This window comes from Phoenix dactylifera, chromosome 8 (assembly GCF_051530095.1).
Source record: "Phoenix dactylifera cultivar Ajwa chromosome 8, Ajwa_hap1_PhDact_Kaust_v1.1, whole genome shotgun sequence".
Taxonomy (NCBI): Eukaryota; Viridiplantae; Streptophyta; class Magnoliopsida; order Arecales; family Arecaceae; genus Phoenix; species Phoenix dactylifera.
Window position 1 is genome coordinate 32,391,468 of NC_143197.1, and position 15,467 is coordinate 32,406,934.

At 40.8% G+C, this 15,467-nt stretch overlaps 2 protein-coding genes across 4 annotated transcripts; one reads left to right on the top strand and one right to left on the bottom strand.

The window, feature by feature from the left end:
• Nucleotides 1-756: 756 nt before the first annotated feature.
• Nucleotides 757-5,914, top strand: NDP1 (Tetratricopeptide repeat (TPR)-like superfamily protein). 2 transcript variants are annotated; one of them, XM_008787323.6, is made up of 12 exons: nt 757-1,292; nt 1,397-1,517; nt 1,628-1,701; nt 2,136-2,182; nt 2,256-2,388; nt 2,513-2,572; nt 2,665-2,866; nt 3,034-3,095; nt 3,203-3,303; nt 3,599-3,653; nt 3,738-3,785; nt 5,511-5,914. In XM_008787323.6, the coding sequence occupies exons 1-12, from the start codon at nt 1,121-1,123 to the stop codon at nt 5,684-5,686; spliced, it is 1,251 nt and encodes a 416-aa protein (XP_008785545.4). In that variant the 5' UTR covers nt 757-1,120; the 3' UTR covers nt 5,687-5,914. The 2 variants fall into 2 exon arrangements, with proteins under 2 accessions (XP_008785545.4, XP_008785546.4); XM_008787324.6 differs by having other exon boundaries at nt 917-1,292; nt 2,136-2,186; nt 2,272-2,388.
• Nucleotides 5,915-6,645: 731 nt separating this feature from the next.
• Nucleotides 6,646-9,604, bottom strand: LOC113462532 (putative cyclin-D7-1). Of its 2 annotated transcripts, XM_088703685.2 has the most exons (7): nt 9,305-9,513; nt 8,158-9,223; nt 7,959-8,045; nt 7,766-7,864; nt 7,489-7,672; nt 7,291-7,406; nt 6,646-7,188 (listed from the first exon to the last, which is right to left on the bottom strand). In XM_088703685.2, exons 2-7 carry the CDS (start codon nt 8,440-8,442, stop codon nt 7,084-7,086), a joined length of 876 nt encoding a protein of 291 aa, XP_088559811.2. In that variant the 5' UTR covers nt 8,443-9,223; nt 9,305-9,513; the 3' UTR covers nt 6,646-7,083. The 2 variants fall into 2 exon arrangements, with proteins under 2 accessions (XP_088559811.2, XP_088559812.2); XM_088703686.2 differs by having other exon boundaries at nt 8,158-9,604.
• Between the last annotated feature and the right edge of the window lie 5,863 nt (nt 9,605-15,467).

Below are 15,467 nucleotides of genomic sequence, written 5' to 3' on the forward strand. Positions count from 1 at the left end.
TTTTTAATTGATTTTCATTTGTATATCTGAAATAGATATTGCTAAATTTGAAATGGCAGCATAGCTGTTTTCTATGGATTCCAATGGTAAATATGAATAGAAATTCATCTCCTGGAAATCTGAGTCTTCTCACTGCTATTTAAGTGCGAACGCTTACCATAACATTATCTGAGATGGATGTCCGTTTCAAGCCTAACCTTCATGAGACTCCTACGGACCTATGAATCGTTCGCCCTGAATTGAATCACCCTTCAAAGTACTTTGGTGGGAAGAGAGCCTCTGATCATGGCTGTCCTCATGAAGATGTTTATGTGATTTAATATCGTCAAAGATACCGAGGATAAGGCCCTTGTTTCTAGAGTTGTCAGCGTCACGGAGCACCAACGTCTTGATGATGAGGGGGCGGTTAGCGTCTTGCGCCAATATAAGGATTTGCCCATGAAGGCTGCAGCCGTCGTCCTTCTTTATATATATTATTTTATTTATTTATTTATTTATTTATTTATATAATAGTGACTCACATAAAAAATTCATGCATGCATTCAAAAAAATCAGAAAAAAATATTTGACGAAAAGAAAAAGAAATAAACTTGAGACTCTATCAGATAAACTTTCTTGAATGATGCACAATATAGGAGGTAATACAGCCAGCAACACTGTTTCCTTTTTAATAGACATAAATGACTTAAAAGGAAATAAATCCTCTCGCAAGCCTAGAGATAATCTAAAGCAGACAGGTGCCGATCAATATAACTTAAAACAGACAGGTGCCCATCAATATAACTGTGTTGGCTCTGAATTTAGCCAATCACCATAGTCAGCCATCTTCAAAGCTGCAGCCTTTGAGGGAGTGCTGTCCATATTACTCCGAGATCAAACTACCAAACCCATATGGGCCATATTTCGAAAACGGAATCGCTTTGGTTGATGAACCGCTCGGTTCGCGGGGCCTCCGGGACCTAAAGCCGTTTTCACTTCGAACCTGGAGACGTGGCAAAATCTCGGGGACTGGGCTGGGGCCGCGGCGAATCTAATATTCCGATGTAAACGGCTTCCATTGTCTCTGCTCGCTCTTCGGTTCTTCTTGCAGCTTCCCTTTCTTTTCCCATCTCCCACGACCATGTTCCGAGTCGCGCTGAGGAGAGCAGCAACCAAAGCCCCAGCCCAGTCCCCAAGGGAGCTCGTACTCGCCTCGACGCCAGTCCTGAGGTCCTACGCGACCAACGGCCCAGATGGTGTTTCTCGCCAGATGATCCAGTACGCCCTCGGCCATGCTAGATCTCACAGATCAGGTCCCCTGCCCCTTTCTATCTTTCAGTCGAGTGTTCTTCTTCTTCTTCTTCTTTTTCTTCGATCCAATTTTGTAATCTTGTACTATATGTTTATATGTATGCAGGGGATTCGTATGCCCAAGCGATGCTCGTGCTGGAGCAAGGCCTGTCCAACTTTCGAGGAGGAGGAGATGAGGAGGCGATGGGAATGCTGATGCTCGCCATGTCGACTTTGCACTACGAGAGGTCACTCCTTTTATTTAAATTCATCATCATTTTTGAAGCGGGAGTTAGAAGAGAGTTTTGATGATAACTGGTCGCTTATGCTATATAATGGATCTCATGTATATGGGCAGAGGGCGGCTTCGAGATGCCTTTGAGAAGCTCGAGATGGTTCGCCAGCTGAGGCGCACTTCTTTAGCTCTTAAAGGTGATTCCCATGGCTGCTTTCTGGAAGCTTTTCATATGATTAACAAAAATGAAATGGATAAGCTCGCACCGGCTATGTGCTGTTTGTTGAAATGCTTTTGACTGATTCTCTTACCTTTTTACCTTCGTCAGGGTTTGGTAGGTTCTCTACATGCTGTTTCTGTGAGAAATTTATGAACTGCTCCGTAGTTTTTTGGTATATTTGGATGCGATAGAGACCAAACAAGTCTCCCATCTGTTTTCTTGTTTGGTCAATCGGTCTATCATTTCGATTTGCACAAACGGTGTTGCCTTACTTTACAAATTACAAAGGAATCATATGTAGGGATCCATCCTGCTGTTCCAACATCCTACAGAAACCTTGCACATGATTTCTCACCTAGTTATTGGCACTAAGATGCATCCCATCTTTTCTTTTTTCAAATGAATGTGCAGTGGCAGCATGGGAAGCTTTGATCGGGCTGAAGTTGGAGCTGGGCCAGGTTGGTAAGCACGGCTATATATAGCGTCTGTGATGCTTTAGGTTGGATTTATTTGATGGTTATTTTGCCATAGGATGTTCCTCCATCAGTGCTCGCAGATGATTTCTCTCAACTGTCGAGGAAAAGCATGGAAGTCAGCGTACCTGAATTGCGGGCTAAAGCCATCAAGGGACTTGCTGATCTTGTGAATGGGGAACTCCAATCAGGTTTCTGTTTTCTTTGGGGGAACCCTTGTGACTTTCTTGAAGTTCCCCAAGAAAAACATTCCGACTCTTTTATTAGAAAGAAAAGCAAGATTAGGATGGAAATGATTTTAATTTTCTGTGACAGCTGAGCTGCTCTTTGAGGGGCTTCCAGACTATAATGTGCGAGAGGGTCAAGATCAAATGGGTATGTTATGCTTCGCAGCAGCAATTCAAGAGGCAATTTTTCCTCTGGATGCCGAATTCATGCAAGTTATTATTTTTTTTCTTGATATGCAGGAAATGTTGCTCTTTCTCATGGGGAATTTCTTCATTGCACTGGGAGCTTTTCATCGGCAAAGAACTTGTATGAGAGGGCGCTTCAGATATCAGAAGGAAAGGATATATCGAACAATTTGTATCTGTCTTCTGCCAACATGATCCCTGAAGAAGGTCTCCTGGGAGCTACATGTGCATTAGGCCAGCTATTGTCACATTTGGGGTAAGGTTCTTGTGGTTAACTAAAGAGTCACTACTTTAGTCAACATTTTTTAGCTTACATTCTGCATATATGATTCACCTAAAGATTGTATCTCACTTTTACAATGCAACAATACAATCATTGTGATTTTTCTTACTGAGTTGGCTAATGCGGTCTTTCTCATTCAGGAAATTTCAAGAAGCGGAGGAGTTGCTGACCAAGGCACTAACTAAAGCTGAAAATCATTTTGGTTCGTCATACTTAAACTTCTCAGTACATGAACTGTAGATTCATTATAACATTTGGCTATTTTTTAGTTTGAGTTCGACTTGCATCACATGTTATTCTTCGACTCAGGATCAACTCATCCGAAGGTTGGGATTGTGTTAACTTGCATAGCTCTTATGTTTAAACATAAAGCAAAGATGGAATCTTCAAGTTCTATATTGATCCAGGAGGTTAGCCTGAACCTTGACATACAGTTGGTAGTTGTGTCTTTGCAAATTCAGTTGTTGTTTTTCCATAGCTATAAATGTGGCCAAACCTGGTTAGACATACAGCATGGCTTCACCTTGTTTTGCGCTATTGGTTTTTACTTAATTGTATGCCATGATTATCTTAAATTTGCTCACATGCTCTCCACTAAGCTGGGTTTAATTTATATGCAAGCACCCAAGTCAAAGAAGCTTGTCATTTTTATTGAAATTCAGTATATTATCTACTTAATAACTTGTTGATACTGCCAAATGGCAGGGATTATATAGGAGGGCCATTGATTTGCTAAAAGCTCCAGCCTTGGATTGTGAAGGTATTTCAATTTCCACTGCTATATCCAATTTTTCATTACACATCTGCATGTAAGAATTGCTTTTTCAATGGTGGATCATTGCAGATGCTGCAGTACAGGTGGATGGAAGAGACATTGTTGCCCTTGCAAGAGGTAGTTCTTTGCACCACCTTATTTGCCATGTTCATAATATGTAGGACCATTGCATATAAGCAAGACATTATGAAGGATTTGGGTTCTTTCATGTCAATGGCAAGAAAGATCATAGAAGGGGGGACCGGGGGGGGGGGGGGGGGGGGGGGGGGGTGGAATCAACTATAGATGACCTCTTTCTAAAGGTTATTTCTTGCTGATTGAAATTCTCTGTTCATTTATATTTTTAAAGTTTATTGAAATACTCTCAACCCCAATCTGTAGATGCCCCCCCCCAACTCTGACCAGGTTATGATACTCCAAGTGACCACATGATTGTTGTTTTATTCGTCCTGGGATGCTAGAAGTGGATATAATGTAGGAGGTGTTGTTAAATATTAGCCAGTAACACAGAAACATGTAATGTATCAGATCCAATTTTTTTGATTGATTTTGAAGTCCTTGAGTGCTGCTATTGGCATGGGCATGTTAGTGGTCCACTTCCTGCACCCTGAACTTCTCTGTTCCGCTTACTCTTCCTTCTCCTCCTTTAATCATCATTCCTTTAAAAGGAGCCACCATTTTTTTTATTATGCACATGTATTTGATTTTATTTGACCTGTGATTGTTGGACCTTTGATTTATCCCAGAGTATCAGCATCTGACAATTAAAAATATGAGGGTATCTGTGTCATTCAGATACAAAGTCTGCAAGAAGAAATTTGTAGATAATCTGTACTTAACACAAACCTGCTCTGAACACTTGCACACAAGCCTATGCATCATGAGATGTAACGATACCTTTCCTTTTAGACAATTTCTGGATGATCCTTGATCTCAACTAGAACATCCTTAATATGTATGAATTCTGTGGAGGGCTTCCCCTATTATGAATTACATCTCTTTATTGGAACCCCTCTTCTTGACTAGCTTGTGCAGGCTTTAATAGCTTGTAGTTAGTGTGGGCCTTTAGGTCCTTTCTTACAACATTACGTACTTCCTAGCAAAAGATTTTTCTCCATTGTTAGTACTTGTTTCGGACCCTGAGGTTTTAGAAAAGGTTCAACCAGTTTACGTTTTTCTTGGTATCTTCAGCATATGCCCTCTCAACTTTCTTAAAGTTGTTTGCGACATTTTTGTTACCGTCCATATGCTTGTGATTTGCTGCTTTGTAAATGCTTGCCTCTTAATAAGTATTGGGTTAGTTGGTCGAAGGAGGAACGATACTTAAAGATGACCTCTCCAATAGCGGTTGTGAGGAAGTGTATGCAGAAGGCCATTGTCGTAATAAAACATTTTTATATAGTGAGCGGTGAAATATGGCTTATTTTAGAACTAGTTTGTTATGGTTCATCTGAGCTGTATCATGGAAGAGGATTGCTTTAAGCTTCCAGTTTATGGCAGCATGTTTAGAACTTCACATGATCAATTTTAATTTTTATTATGTAGTAGTAGTAGAAGAAAAAATACTAGATGATGGTAACATGGTTTTTCTCTTTGATCTGCCGATAAATGTAAAAGACTTTTGTTTCAGTAAAGATGCTTGCGTTTAGATGATAGAACAAATTGCTTGATAATAAAAATAAAGCTTATAGATTTCATGATAGATTTGGAAGTCTATAACTAATACGTATTTATTTTATAGAGTATTGTTTTTTCGTAACTTCTACATTTTATTGATATAATAATGTAGTTGGAATATTAGGGTTTATCTTAAGGTTTTGACTAAATAGTGTTATTGTTTAGGTGGATATGCAGAACTGTTATGCATTCAACAGAACAGAAAAGAAGAAGGTGAACGAATGAGAAAGTGGGCCAAGACTATTTGGAGGAACCACCGTTTATCTCTCGCCCAAGCGCTTGATTTTTGTGAACCGCCAAAAGCTCCTGTTATCGACACACGGATTGGTAGAGTTATATGATTACGAGTAACAAAGGCTATATAAATACAGAGTTATATGATTACGAGTAACAAAGGCTATGTAAATACAAAGGCCTACTGTATCTCGCTATCGGCATTTCTGTGTACCATTGTTTTATACTTTGTGGTAGATCTCTTGTTCACTCTCTCTGTGTGAAGCACGAAACTACGTACAATATACAATCTTTGTGGTGTTGTATTTGCAATTAATAGATATTTTTTATCATAATTTTTTCATGTACTAAGTTTGACATATCTACAAATATATCAATGCCCACTAATATCTCAGGCTCATTAGTGCATGTGTAATTAAAAAATAATACAAATTACAGGTTTTTATATGCGGTTCACACATATTCCATGATTATTTTTTTTATTGTCTATTTCCATCAAGCAACAGGCCTAAATGTGCTCTGTTTTCATTATCATTAGGCTATCATGATCAAGTGGCGACGCTTGATATAGGTAAAAAAGCAAGCAGGAATTTGACGAGTGCCCATACGCAACTTGCCTCACTCAAGCTGCCTCTCGGTTTAATCTCGAGATGACCCAGTTCCATTATGATCATATGCAAGACTAAACACATGAATAATGATATGCTCATGCACGAAATCTACATTACGAAAAACCTTAATTCAACTCCATTGTGACGAAATGCAGGCCCATCTTTACATGGGTATGCTGTCGTGAAAGTACTTCCTCGTGCATAATAGCCGTATTCCATCATTAATTGTCCCACAATTTATGACAGTGCTCTCTTGATTCCTTTATATATTAAAGAAACTGACAACTAACGATCATTTATATGAAAAAAATTCTGCCGCAGTCCTTTTACGCTGCTTTTTCGCTATCAATTTCTAATTAGTTATGACAAGTTCATTGATCAATAAGTGATCGAAAGCACATTAATCATATTACTCGATGAAATAAAATGCATATATTTTTATATATATGCTTAAGAAGAAGAATACATTACTCCGAATAATGAAGAAGAAGGATACATAAGCCCACAAAATGTACAAAGAATTACTTTTGAATAAAAATAAATGCTCTTAATAACGCAGAAATGTCACACAAAAAGTTCAGACAGCTGATGCATGACTCTTCTGCTGCTCCTTGGATCGGGTATCAGGGAGAAGTGGGAGGGTGCATATCAGGAGTCTTCAACTTTTTGGCATGAAACATTTCGTGTTACGGTAGCATTGCATCCAATCTATGATTACCTTGGATGATCATACGCTACAATCACATACAGCGAGTGCATCCAACGCAGTGGTGCATCGCGTGCGGCTGTCGATGATGATATCCTCTTAGCCGTTCGATCTTTGGCTTGTTTGGAGCTTGGAGCTGCCTCCGAGGCACAGCCGGAAAAGAACCAAGGAGGCTCTGCGTTGCAGGCTAGCGCATGGGAATGACGGACACCGGGCTCCACGGGCCATCGTTCTTGTTTTGTGGGCCCATGATGCGTCGGCCCATGATCTTATGACAGCTGTCCACGTCATCCTAGCCCGAAAAAGAAAAAGAAAAAGAAAAAGAAATCATGACAAGCTTAAACTACGATCTTGGTTTTAGTTGGTTTGGTAAGGATTGAAATCTTAATCTTACCATGCGTTCGACCGGAATCAGACGGCTGAGGGTCGAGAGATGAGCATCGGTCTGCACGACGCACCTCATCGCTGATACAGCGACGGTGGACGCAGCGAAATCCACGAACGTGGTATCTGTACCGTTGAATTTCGATCACGTGGTTTCCCAAAGACTGGATTTTCTTATCATGCCGAGGTGGGGGGTTCGGTTAGTTACCTAATAGGGCGCGGAGGAGGAGGTGGGTGACGCGAGCGGATTGGGAGGCGTGGGTGCGCCACGTCAGCAAGTGGACGTAGGAGTATGGGGTGACGCAGGAGAGACGCCAGTCCAGGGCCTTGAGGACCGTCAGTTCCATCTGCTGGACTATGCTCGGCTGGAACCGATGGTCCAGATCCTCCGTCTGTTTGTAAGCACGTCGACGACGATCGATTAATGCTTCTTCTTGGGGAACTCAAAGAAAGAAATGGATGTATAGGATTAGAAATGGAGGAACCTGGAGATGATGCAGGGAAGGGACGTCGACCTCGTCCAGTTTGGAAGCAATTGAGAGGCAGGCAACGGACAGCAGCTCTGTCATCCAAACTTCCCATCTCTGTCCAAGATGATGATCATCATCATGGAGGACGTCGATCGGCTAAATAAAGTTAGATAGCAAATAAGGAAGTCTGGGAGGACGCACTACGTACCATGGGACGATTCATGGAGAAGAAGCGGTCGAGATAGTTGACGGCGTTAAATGCTGTTCCAGTGGCAAGACCAAGTCGGCTGCAAACCTAGAGACACAAGAAGGTAATACTAGCGACAGTAGTGGTAGAGGTAGTGCAACATGATGAGAGCTAGCTAACACCCACGGTCAGAAGTCAGAACTGGAATATGATCGCATACCAGGATGATGTATCTTATGGCTTTGGTTCGGGCAGTTGATAGATGAGCGAAGTGGTGGAGTTGCTTCGAGTACCCGACGCATGGACCATACTGGTGCTCCCTGAGGATGTAATCCTGGAAGGCTTGGCTGCGTTCTTCATCAGTGATATTGCTGTAGGATAGCGGAGGAGATTCAGGGAAACACGAGTAGCGCTGTCCGCGTTGAGCTGCCACCGGAGAAGGCGCGGGAGTTAGAAGAAACGGCTCTTCGTCGCACAGCAGCTCTAGACTGCTGCTCTCCACCATCCTCTCTCTCTCTCTCTCTCTCTCTCTCTCTGGGGGGATTCTTCGGGTTTTCGATATGTGATTGATCGGGGTGAAGTGGAGGAGGTTTCTCGCGATCGATCTAGAAGGTATAAATGGAGGAAGAGGAAGAGGAACCAAAGGATGGTAGTTCTCAATGACGAAAGGAACTGAGGATGATGCAGCCTTTTATAATTCTCGGGTAGAGAGAGAGAGAGAGAGAGTTGCAGTGTCTCTGAACGATGTGTACGGGATCAGATCTGCAAAGGCCCTTAACGGTTTTTCGAAACCTGCGGCTGACTGTGTGAGTACGCTATCCTGACCTCTACTCTCTCGGTTTTGGTAAATATCTCTTCTGTGCCTGATGCATAAATTCTAGTAAAAATATGAAGGATAAAGGACGCGGAGTGCAGGGGAGGAGGTTATCCCCTGTAGCCCCCTCAACCTCACGTAACGCGACGTGCGGGTGGTGGGGTCGCGCCAACCGACCATCAATCGAGGCGCAACACGAAGGAGCACTGGAGGTGGGCTGGCCCAAGTAAAAACGGGGGGTTGGTGGTTGGTGGGGCTTTAAAAACGGGGAGGGTTGCCCTCATGAGGGAGGGTAAATGCTGAGTGTCTTCTTTTCTCCTCTCTATTTCACCACTGGCGTGACGGTACACGAGGATGGGCCCGTTCTCCTCCATCTCTCATAATTCACCAATTAATATGCTGATGATAAAGAACTTGTCTGGATGATCGGCTGCTAGCTAGATCTGCACCTCATCGCATCCCAGCCTAGCTCCTACCATGGAAGTCATACCAAAATATAAGTAACCGGCATTAGGTTAATAACCATTCATAGAGAACATGCATGATGTCCAACCTCGTAGCATTTCTAATTGGACCAGGTCTGTTCTGAACTTTTGCATATCTAAAGGCTACAGCTGAGATATCCCGTTCCCACTTGATAAAAAAAAAAACTATCCTTCCTGAATGATGATAAAACTGGAAGCCATGCCGCGGTCATGGTGGTGGCCGGCGGAGGACCCTCCCCTGTGAATAGTGCGAGGTAAGGCTACAAATTCACACGCGGGGAGGGGAGGTGAACAGCCAGGGACCATTCACGCAATATGCTCTGCTCTACTACAACACGTGAACCATATAATTCCTCGGTCGCACTACCGGTTGCTCTGGTTTCCATTATTCGAAAGCTCTACTCCTTTCCGACGCAGCCAAACAAATTGATTGCGAATGCTGGAGCCCGCCCACACGCCACGGCAGGTGGGTGGGCCACAACAAGACCACTGATGAGCGGCAGCCCATAACATCATCACATCATCGACAGAAAGCACAACATAGAAAAGACACATGACTAAAGAAGAAGTGCATCCACGGACTGCTTTGATTCTCTTAGTCCACTAAGATTTTTGGGGGTTTTCCGGTGTACAGCAATCTCCACTAATTTCTACAAAGACAGAGAACAGAACTGTTCTTTTGTATAACAATCTCTCTAACATAGACGCCATACTTGGCAGTACAAATCACAAGCCAGGTTTGGGGATCGAGCTGCTCCAACTTATTGCAAGCATATTTCGAAGATTATTCTGATACCCACCTTCTGTCAGGAATTTTCGAACCCTGTAGCTGAAATCCTTCCAAGCCTATCGACCGGCAACCTAAAAACAGTCAATTGCAATCCTTCATAGGCTTGCACATAAATCAACACTAAAGACATGGGAAGTCTTCCAAAAAATTTCATCCATTTGCCCACAGGTATCCCCTGCGGCCTCTCTAATAATAACAAGATCTTCAATCCAAGGCAATGCCAAAAATTATGTTCAACGTAAGGTTGTTTGCTGAATCAATTATCTGAATAGAGCCATGAAGAAGCACAAGTGATTGAACATAATACCCTTGGGGGCAAGTTCCTAAATCCAGCTCTCCTTTCCAATGTTAGCATTCCTGCTCGTCTCTGGCATCCTGGCATGCTACAATATTTCTCTTTCCTCCATCCGACCAGTCTACTCTGCAGCATGTACCAGAATGATGCACCAAAAACATGCTGACAATCTATGCCAAGCTACTTTGCATCAAAATTATCTGAGTCTCAGATTTATATATGGTTCCCATGCTCATGCATCGCGTTGATTTAGGGTTCCAGTGGCCTTGACCTGGATAAGCTTGAATGAAGCTTCAAGGATCAGGATAGAGATAACAATTCTTGCTAGCCTTCAAGCGAAAAATTCACCAAATCCTTTGGCCTTCCATCTGATATCAGCATCAATAAATTCTGCAATTTTATCAGAAGATAAATGTGAAGTGAAACGGTTTGTAAAGGATAATCAAATTAATTAAAGATATCCTTAATCATATAATAGAAATAAAAAATATGCTGTGAATTCGTTACATGTTGTGAATTCATTCACTTTCTACCAACTCATAGTTCAGGTGAATTAAATAACTACTGAACTAATGAATTAGGGAACTACCAATTGCAACATTTACCTAATTCATTATTTTGTGTCCACAATTGTGAGTTCATTTAGTTGAAGAAAAATATATACTCACAAAAATTAATTTCCAATACAATGATTCTGCTACTATCTAGCTCATGATTTAGTCAAATCAGCTTAGAAGTTATAACATGGCAGTCATTACTGTAGCAAAACAAGGACGAAGAAAGGGGAAAGAAACATATCACAAGAAAAATGTTGAGAAAAAAAAAGGTCCGGGATGATTACAACCTTGTTTAAGCAGACATAACTCATTATTTCATCATACACATCAATGTGATGATTTTACTTATCCCCAATACAATGTTTAGGTAGCAAATAATTTATCCAAACAACTAGTGGTACATGTCAAATCACATAATCTTAGGTTACAGCTCCCCAGTCTATTGTTAGGCAACTGCTAACACCTTCTGAATATCTTGCATAAAACCTTCTCAATGGTGCTCAAAAGAACAAGCGGGATACTCTCATTGATTTGGTGACACCTTAGTATAGATACTCGGATAAGATGCAACCTTGATTATTTTTCAATGAAGGAATCTTTATCTTACATGATGATTCTCATTTTGCAAGAACTGGTCCCTTTTCACTTCATGCAAGCATTGTTCCCCCTGTATCACCTAATGTGTTATTTAGCTATTTTCTACATAACATATATGACAAATGCTGAAACCTGAGGTTGCCCTTAATAACTCCGAGTCCAACATCTGACAGGGACTATAGGCTATCTTCACCTAGTAATTTGTAATCATCAAGTTAAAAATGGTCAGTATATAGAATATTTGGAGCTCTCTTCTCAATAAAGAAGGTATGGAAAAATTACATGATTCCTTTTCAAATATCTTTAACAATGTAGCTAAAATGTGATAAAGAGTCTGCATGAGAGAAGGACCATACCTGCTGTTTGGGTCACAAAAGAAGGCACCAACGAAGCCATGACTACAGCAAGAGCAAACATAGGAGCAGCCTGTGATGGCCAACATACAACCTCTTTCCAACCATGTAACATGTGGGAGGAAGCATAAATAAGAAAAAACAACAAACATGTGAATAGTTAATCCAGCAGAATAGATATAGCACCTTCAGCATGAAATTATATATGAGGGAAAAAAGTTGATCTTGTTCAAATGAATGGTAATTATGATATGAAAATATTAGAATAACAGTATGAGAAAATTTTCAAAAAAAGCAAAGACATCGTGAATGCCTAAAAGATTCAATATGGTTTCCATTCTAAAGAAACTAAGGGGAACTGAAAGAAAGATAAGAATTCTCTGCATTGACAATTTATCCATCACAGAACATAACTGCCTTGAAAGAAAAGTGAACACAGGATAAAGATTTCAATCATTGGATGGGAAGGATGACCCCTACACTAGTAAGCAATTGACGGAGATTTCGCCAAGAACCCAAAGAAAGATAGCTGAATTTTTAGTAAAGTAGTATGGATTCCAAATTCGTATGTCAGAACTTTCTGATGAACCTTAATTGTAAGAAGTAAGTTTAGTTATTAGTCCATTTACCTTGGGAAAGAGAATTAGTAATTCCAAAAAAAAAATCAACTAAGAAAATACATAATATGAATTAGTGGCTTCTGTTTAATGCTATAATCAAGAAGATATGATAGTTACTAAAGGTCAAAGAATCTTGCATATGAGAGGCCAGCAGAATGAATTTCTTAAAGCATCAAAACATAATATGTATTATATTGGGGAGGGGGAGGATGAAAGACGACATGAAACTATATACAGGTGGCAATTTAACAACTGTTTAAACAATAAGAGGCCCCAAATGAAAACAATACATAATATATTCTCCTATAAACTGAGACTTTGCAGGCATTTGTATCTGTGATGTATCTCTGAAACCTGATTGAAAAAGCTCAGTTAGTAACATTTTTGGGCCATACCAAGTCCCCCTGTGACTGTGAAAAAGAACACACCATCCAAAATTGTTAGGCAAGACCATCATGCCCAGATGTATTGTAAAACATTGCAAAGAAACCACCATCTGCAAGCAGAAACATAGAACTCTTAGGTGCAAAGCTGCGAGACCAGGAAGTGGGGAAATTACTCTATTTTCTTCCATTGGCAGAAGAATGACTGTCTTATTCTTTGACATATCACTCCAGTTTGCATTCTATCAGAGAAAGAGCCTTGCCACTTCAAGCATCATGGAGCAAGGAGACCTGCCGCTCCACCATGCATCCACCTCCCTGGCAGAGAGGCAGCCCCACTTCCAAAACATAACCACAATACCATCATCAATAATGAATGTAATCCCAATGCAAGATGCTACTCTAACTGGTTCTCTTCCATGCAAAATATTCAAATGCTGAGATAGGCTACTTCAAGTACTGATGCAAGATATACCTAAAGAATAACCACAAAAAGTCACATAGAACATAGAAGAGTGAGAGGGTCAAGGTGGAAGAAATCATGCAGCATTCCTCAACTAAAAATTTCAACTTTACTTTCACGGCTCAATATATCTTCGTTCATAAATAAGAGAAGCAAAATCTTACCCTTCATCTAAAAGTAATATCAATCTTTGAACCTGACGTTTCAAGACCCTAGAGATGCAACCACTGATCCAACACCTTGTCTAAAAGCTCAAGGAACTGATTTCAATCCAGATTAGATAAAGTAAACTCAAAAAGTAACCTAGAACTTGAATCCCAGCATGAAAACTGGACACGCTAATACAATTGGCATCAATGCATTAAAACAGTGTAACAACTCAAAAGAGGGAAACTAGATAATGAGCATATACAAGATTCCTTTCCTGTCAGGAGGAAACCTCGTTCCATTAAAACTATGGCCAAAAATTCAACTATCAATTGCACAACATATAAACTTAGGAACAGCATAATGACACAGAAGCTGACAAACCAATCGTTGGTTTGTTCAGCAGTAAGAAACCTACATATGAAGTATTACAAGCATGCAATCAACGTTTGCCGTCTCGGTATCGGACCCCGTACCGGTGCTACACTAACACAATGTTATTACCAAGGACCGTCGAATCAGTACCGAGACCCGTACTAGTCAGCGGTCAGTCCGGTTCGGTATCGGTTTGGTACCGAACCAAAATTAGTACTGCTAGAGCGTGCCGGTTCCGTACCCGCACGCCCATTTTTTTTAACTTTTGAAGAATATTTAATTGATAATCTAAATCATTGAAGTTTTCTAATAATTTTAAGTGTAATTTGATTTTTTTTGGTGTTTTCTTGATATTTTTTGATGTTTCTATGATCCCGATTTAACCTAATGATGCATTTTATTATTTGAAAATTATACAAATCAAAAAATATTTAGTGAGACGTCGCATGCCACAAGGAACAACATAAAATATCCTCGATTCAAGTAGTGACGTAAAAATATAAAATAATACAATCACTTATATATATTTAAAGTATAATATACACATGGATATCTAAAATGGGATTGAGTGAAGATAACCTTCGTAGATATCCGGATCATAAGTATAGTCCGAAGGCACATCAACCCACCTTCTAACCAAGCAACATTGTAGTCTTGTACGTTCATCCCAGAAGAAACGCAGGCTGAGTTATAAGCACTTTCGAATCGCTCGCTGAAGCTCTGGCTCTGAGAGGTGTTCTCTGGTTGATAATACGGCTATGGAGGAGCCCATCCGAATAAGTTGGTAGCAAAATCCGACACGTAAGATGTTTACGGACTGCATAAGATAGTAGCCATCGAAAGATGCATCAGATACACCTATCCATATTTGTATAGGTTATAGACTACATGTGGCTGCGGATAATATGATCCAGTATACGACTCAAAACTTGATACGTCTATGGATCCTACACCACGTACGAGGTCATCTGCAGCTGCATCGTATCCTCCTAAATGACCTTGAGAAGCATGCCTTCTATATGCAATCATAACCTCGCGGGCTTTACCAGATTGTGCACCACGGTCCCTATCCTGTGCAGCATGCATAAACTGAGAGTCACCGGTGTAACAAAGACCACCCTGCGACTGTATCTCATAAACAACGGTCTTCTATCCTCCGTTTTCTCCATGGCTAGCAAATCTATGACCACCTGCTCCAGAACTCCTCGACACCTCTATTGGTGCTGCAAGTACTTTTTATTTTTATTTTTCGATGTGCTAGACAGCTGCCTTCTTACCTTTCGTATCCCTCACCGTCTGGCTATGTCGCCCTCCTAACCGAGTCAACCGGATAGCGTAGTAACCTCGTCTAAGCATCTCTTCATCAGATCTCCGAGAGGATGTCTCGGACAAGGAATCATGTGGTGACTGAATCTCCTGTGACATGATCTACAACATATAAAAAAATCAAGCCCAAATTAAAAAAATTGGCATGATCTCCTCTTATTTTGCAATTTTTGAGTTATTTTTTCAAGCCCCCCTAAAAAGGAAAGAAATAAGATAATGGAGAGAAAGCGCAACTTATTTAGCCTTGACTCTTCCTTCTGATAGCTTGAATTGATGTTGTTTATGGATTTTTGGAAAGGAGAATCTCTAGCTATGTGTGGACTCA

What these genes read in the sequence shown, in the direction of transcription:
- NDP1 (XM_008787323.6), top strand. Translation starts at nt 1,121, where the DNA reads ATGTTCCGAGTCGCGCTGAGGAGAGCAGCAACCAAAGCCCCAGCCCAG. An exon ending in TGCTAGATCTCACAGATCAG is followed by an intron (nt 1,293 to 1,396) that starts GTCCCCTGCCCC and finishes ATATGTATGCAG; the next exon opens with GGGATTCGTATGCCCAAGCG. An exon ending in TCGACTTTGCACTACGAGAG is followed by an intron (nt 1,518 to 1,627) that starts GTCACTCCTTTT and finishes GTATATGGGCAG; the next exon opens with AGGGCGGCTTCGAGATGCCT.
- LOC113462532 (XM_088703686.2), bottom strand. Translation starts at nt 8,442, where the DNA reads ATGGTGGAGAGCAGCAGTCTAGAGCTGCTGTGCGACGAAGAGCCGTTT. An exon ending in CCTCCTCCGCGCCCTATTAG is followed by an intron (nt 7,407 to 7,488) that starts GTAACTAACCGA and finishes TCAACGGTACAG; the next exon opens with ATACCACGTTCGTGGATTTC. An exon ending in TGATTCCGGTCGAACGCATG is followed by an intron (nt 7,189 to 7,290) that starts GTAAGATTAAGA and finishes TTTTCGGGCTAG; the next exon opens with GATGACGTGGACAGCTGTCA.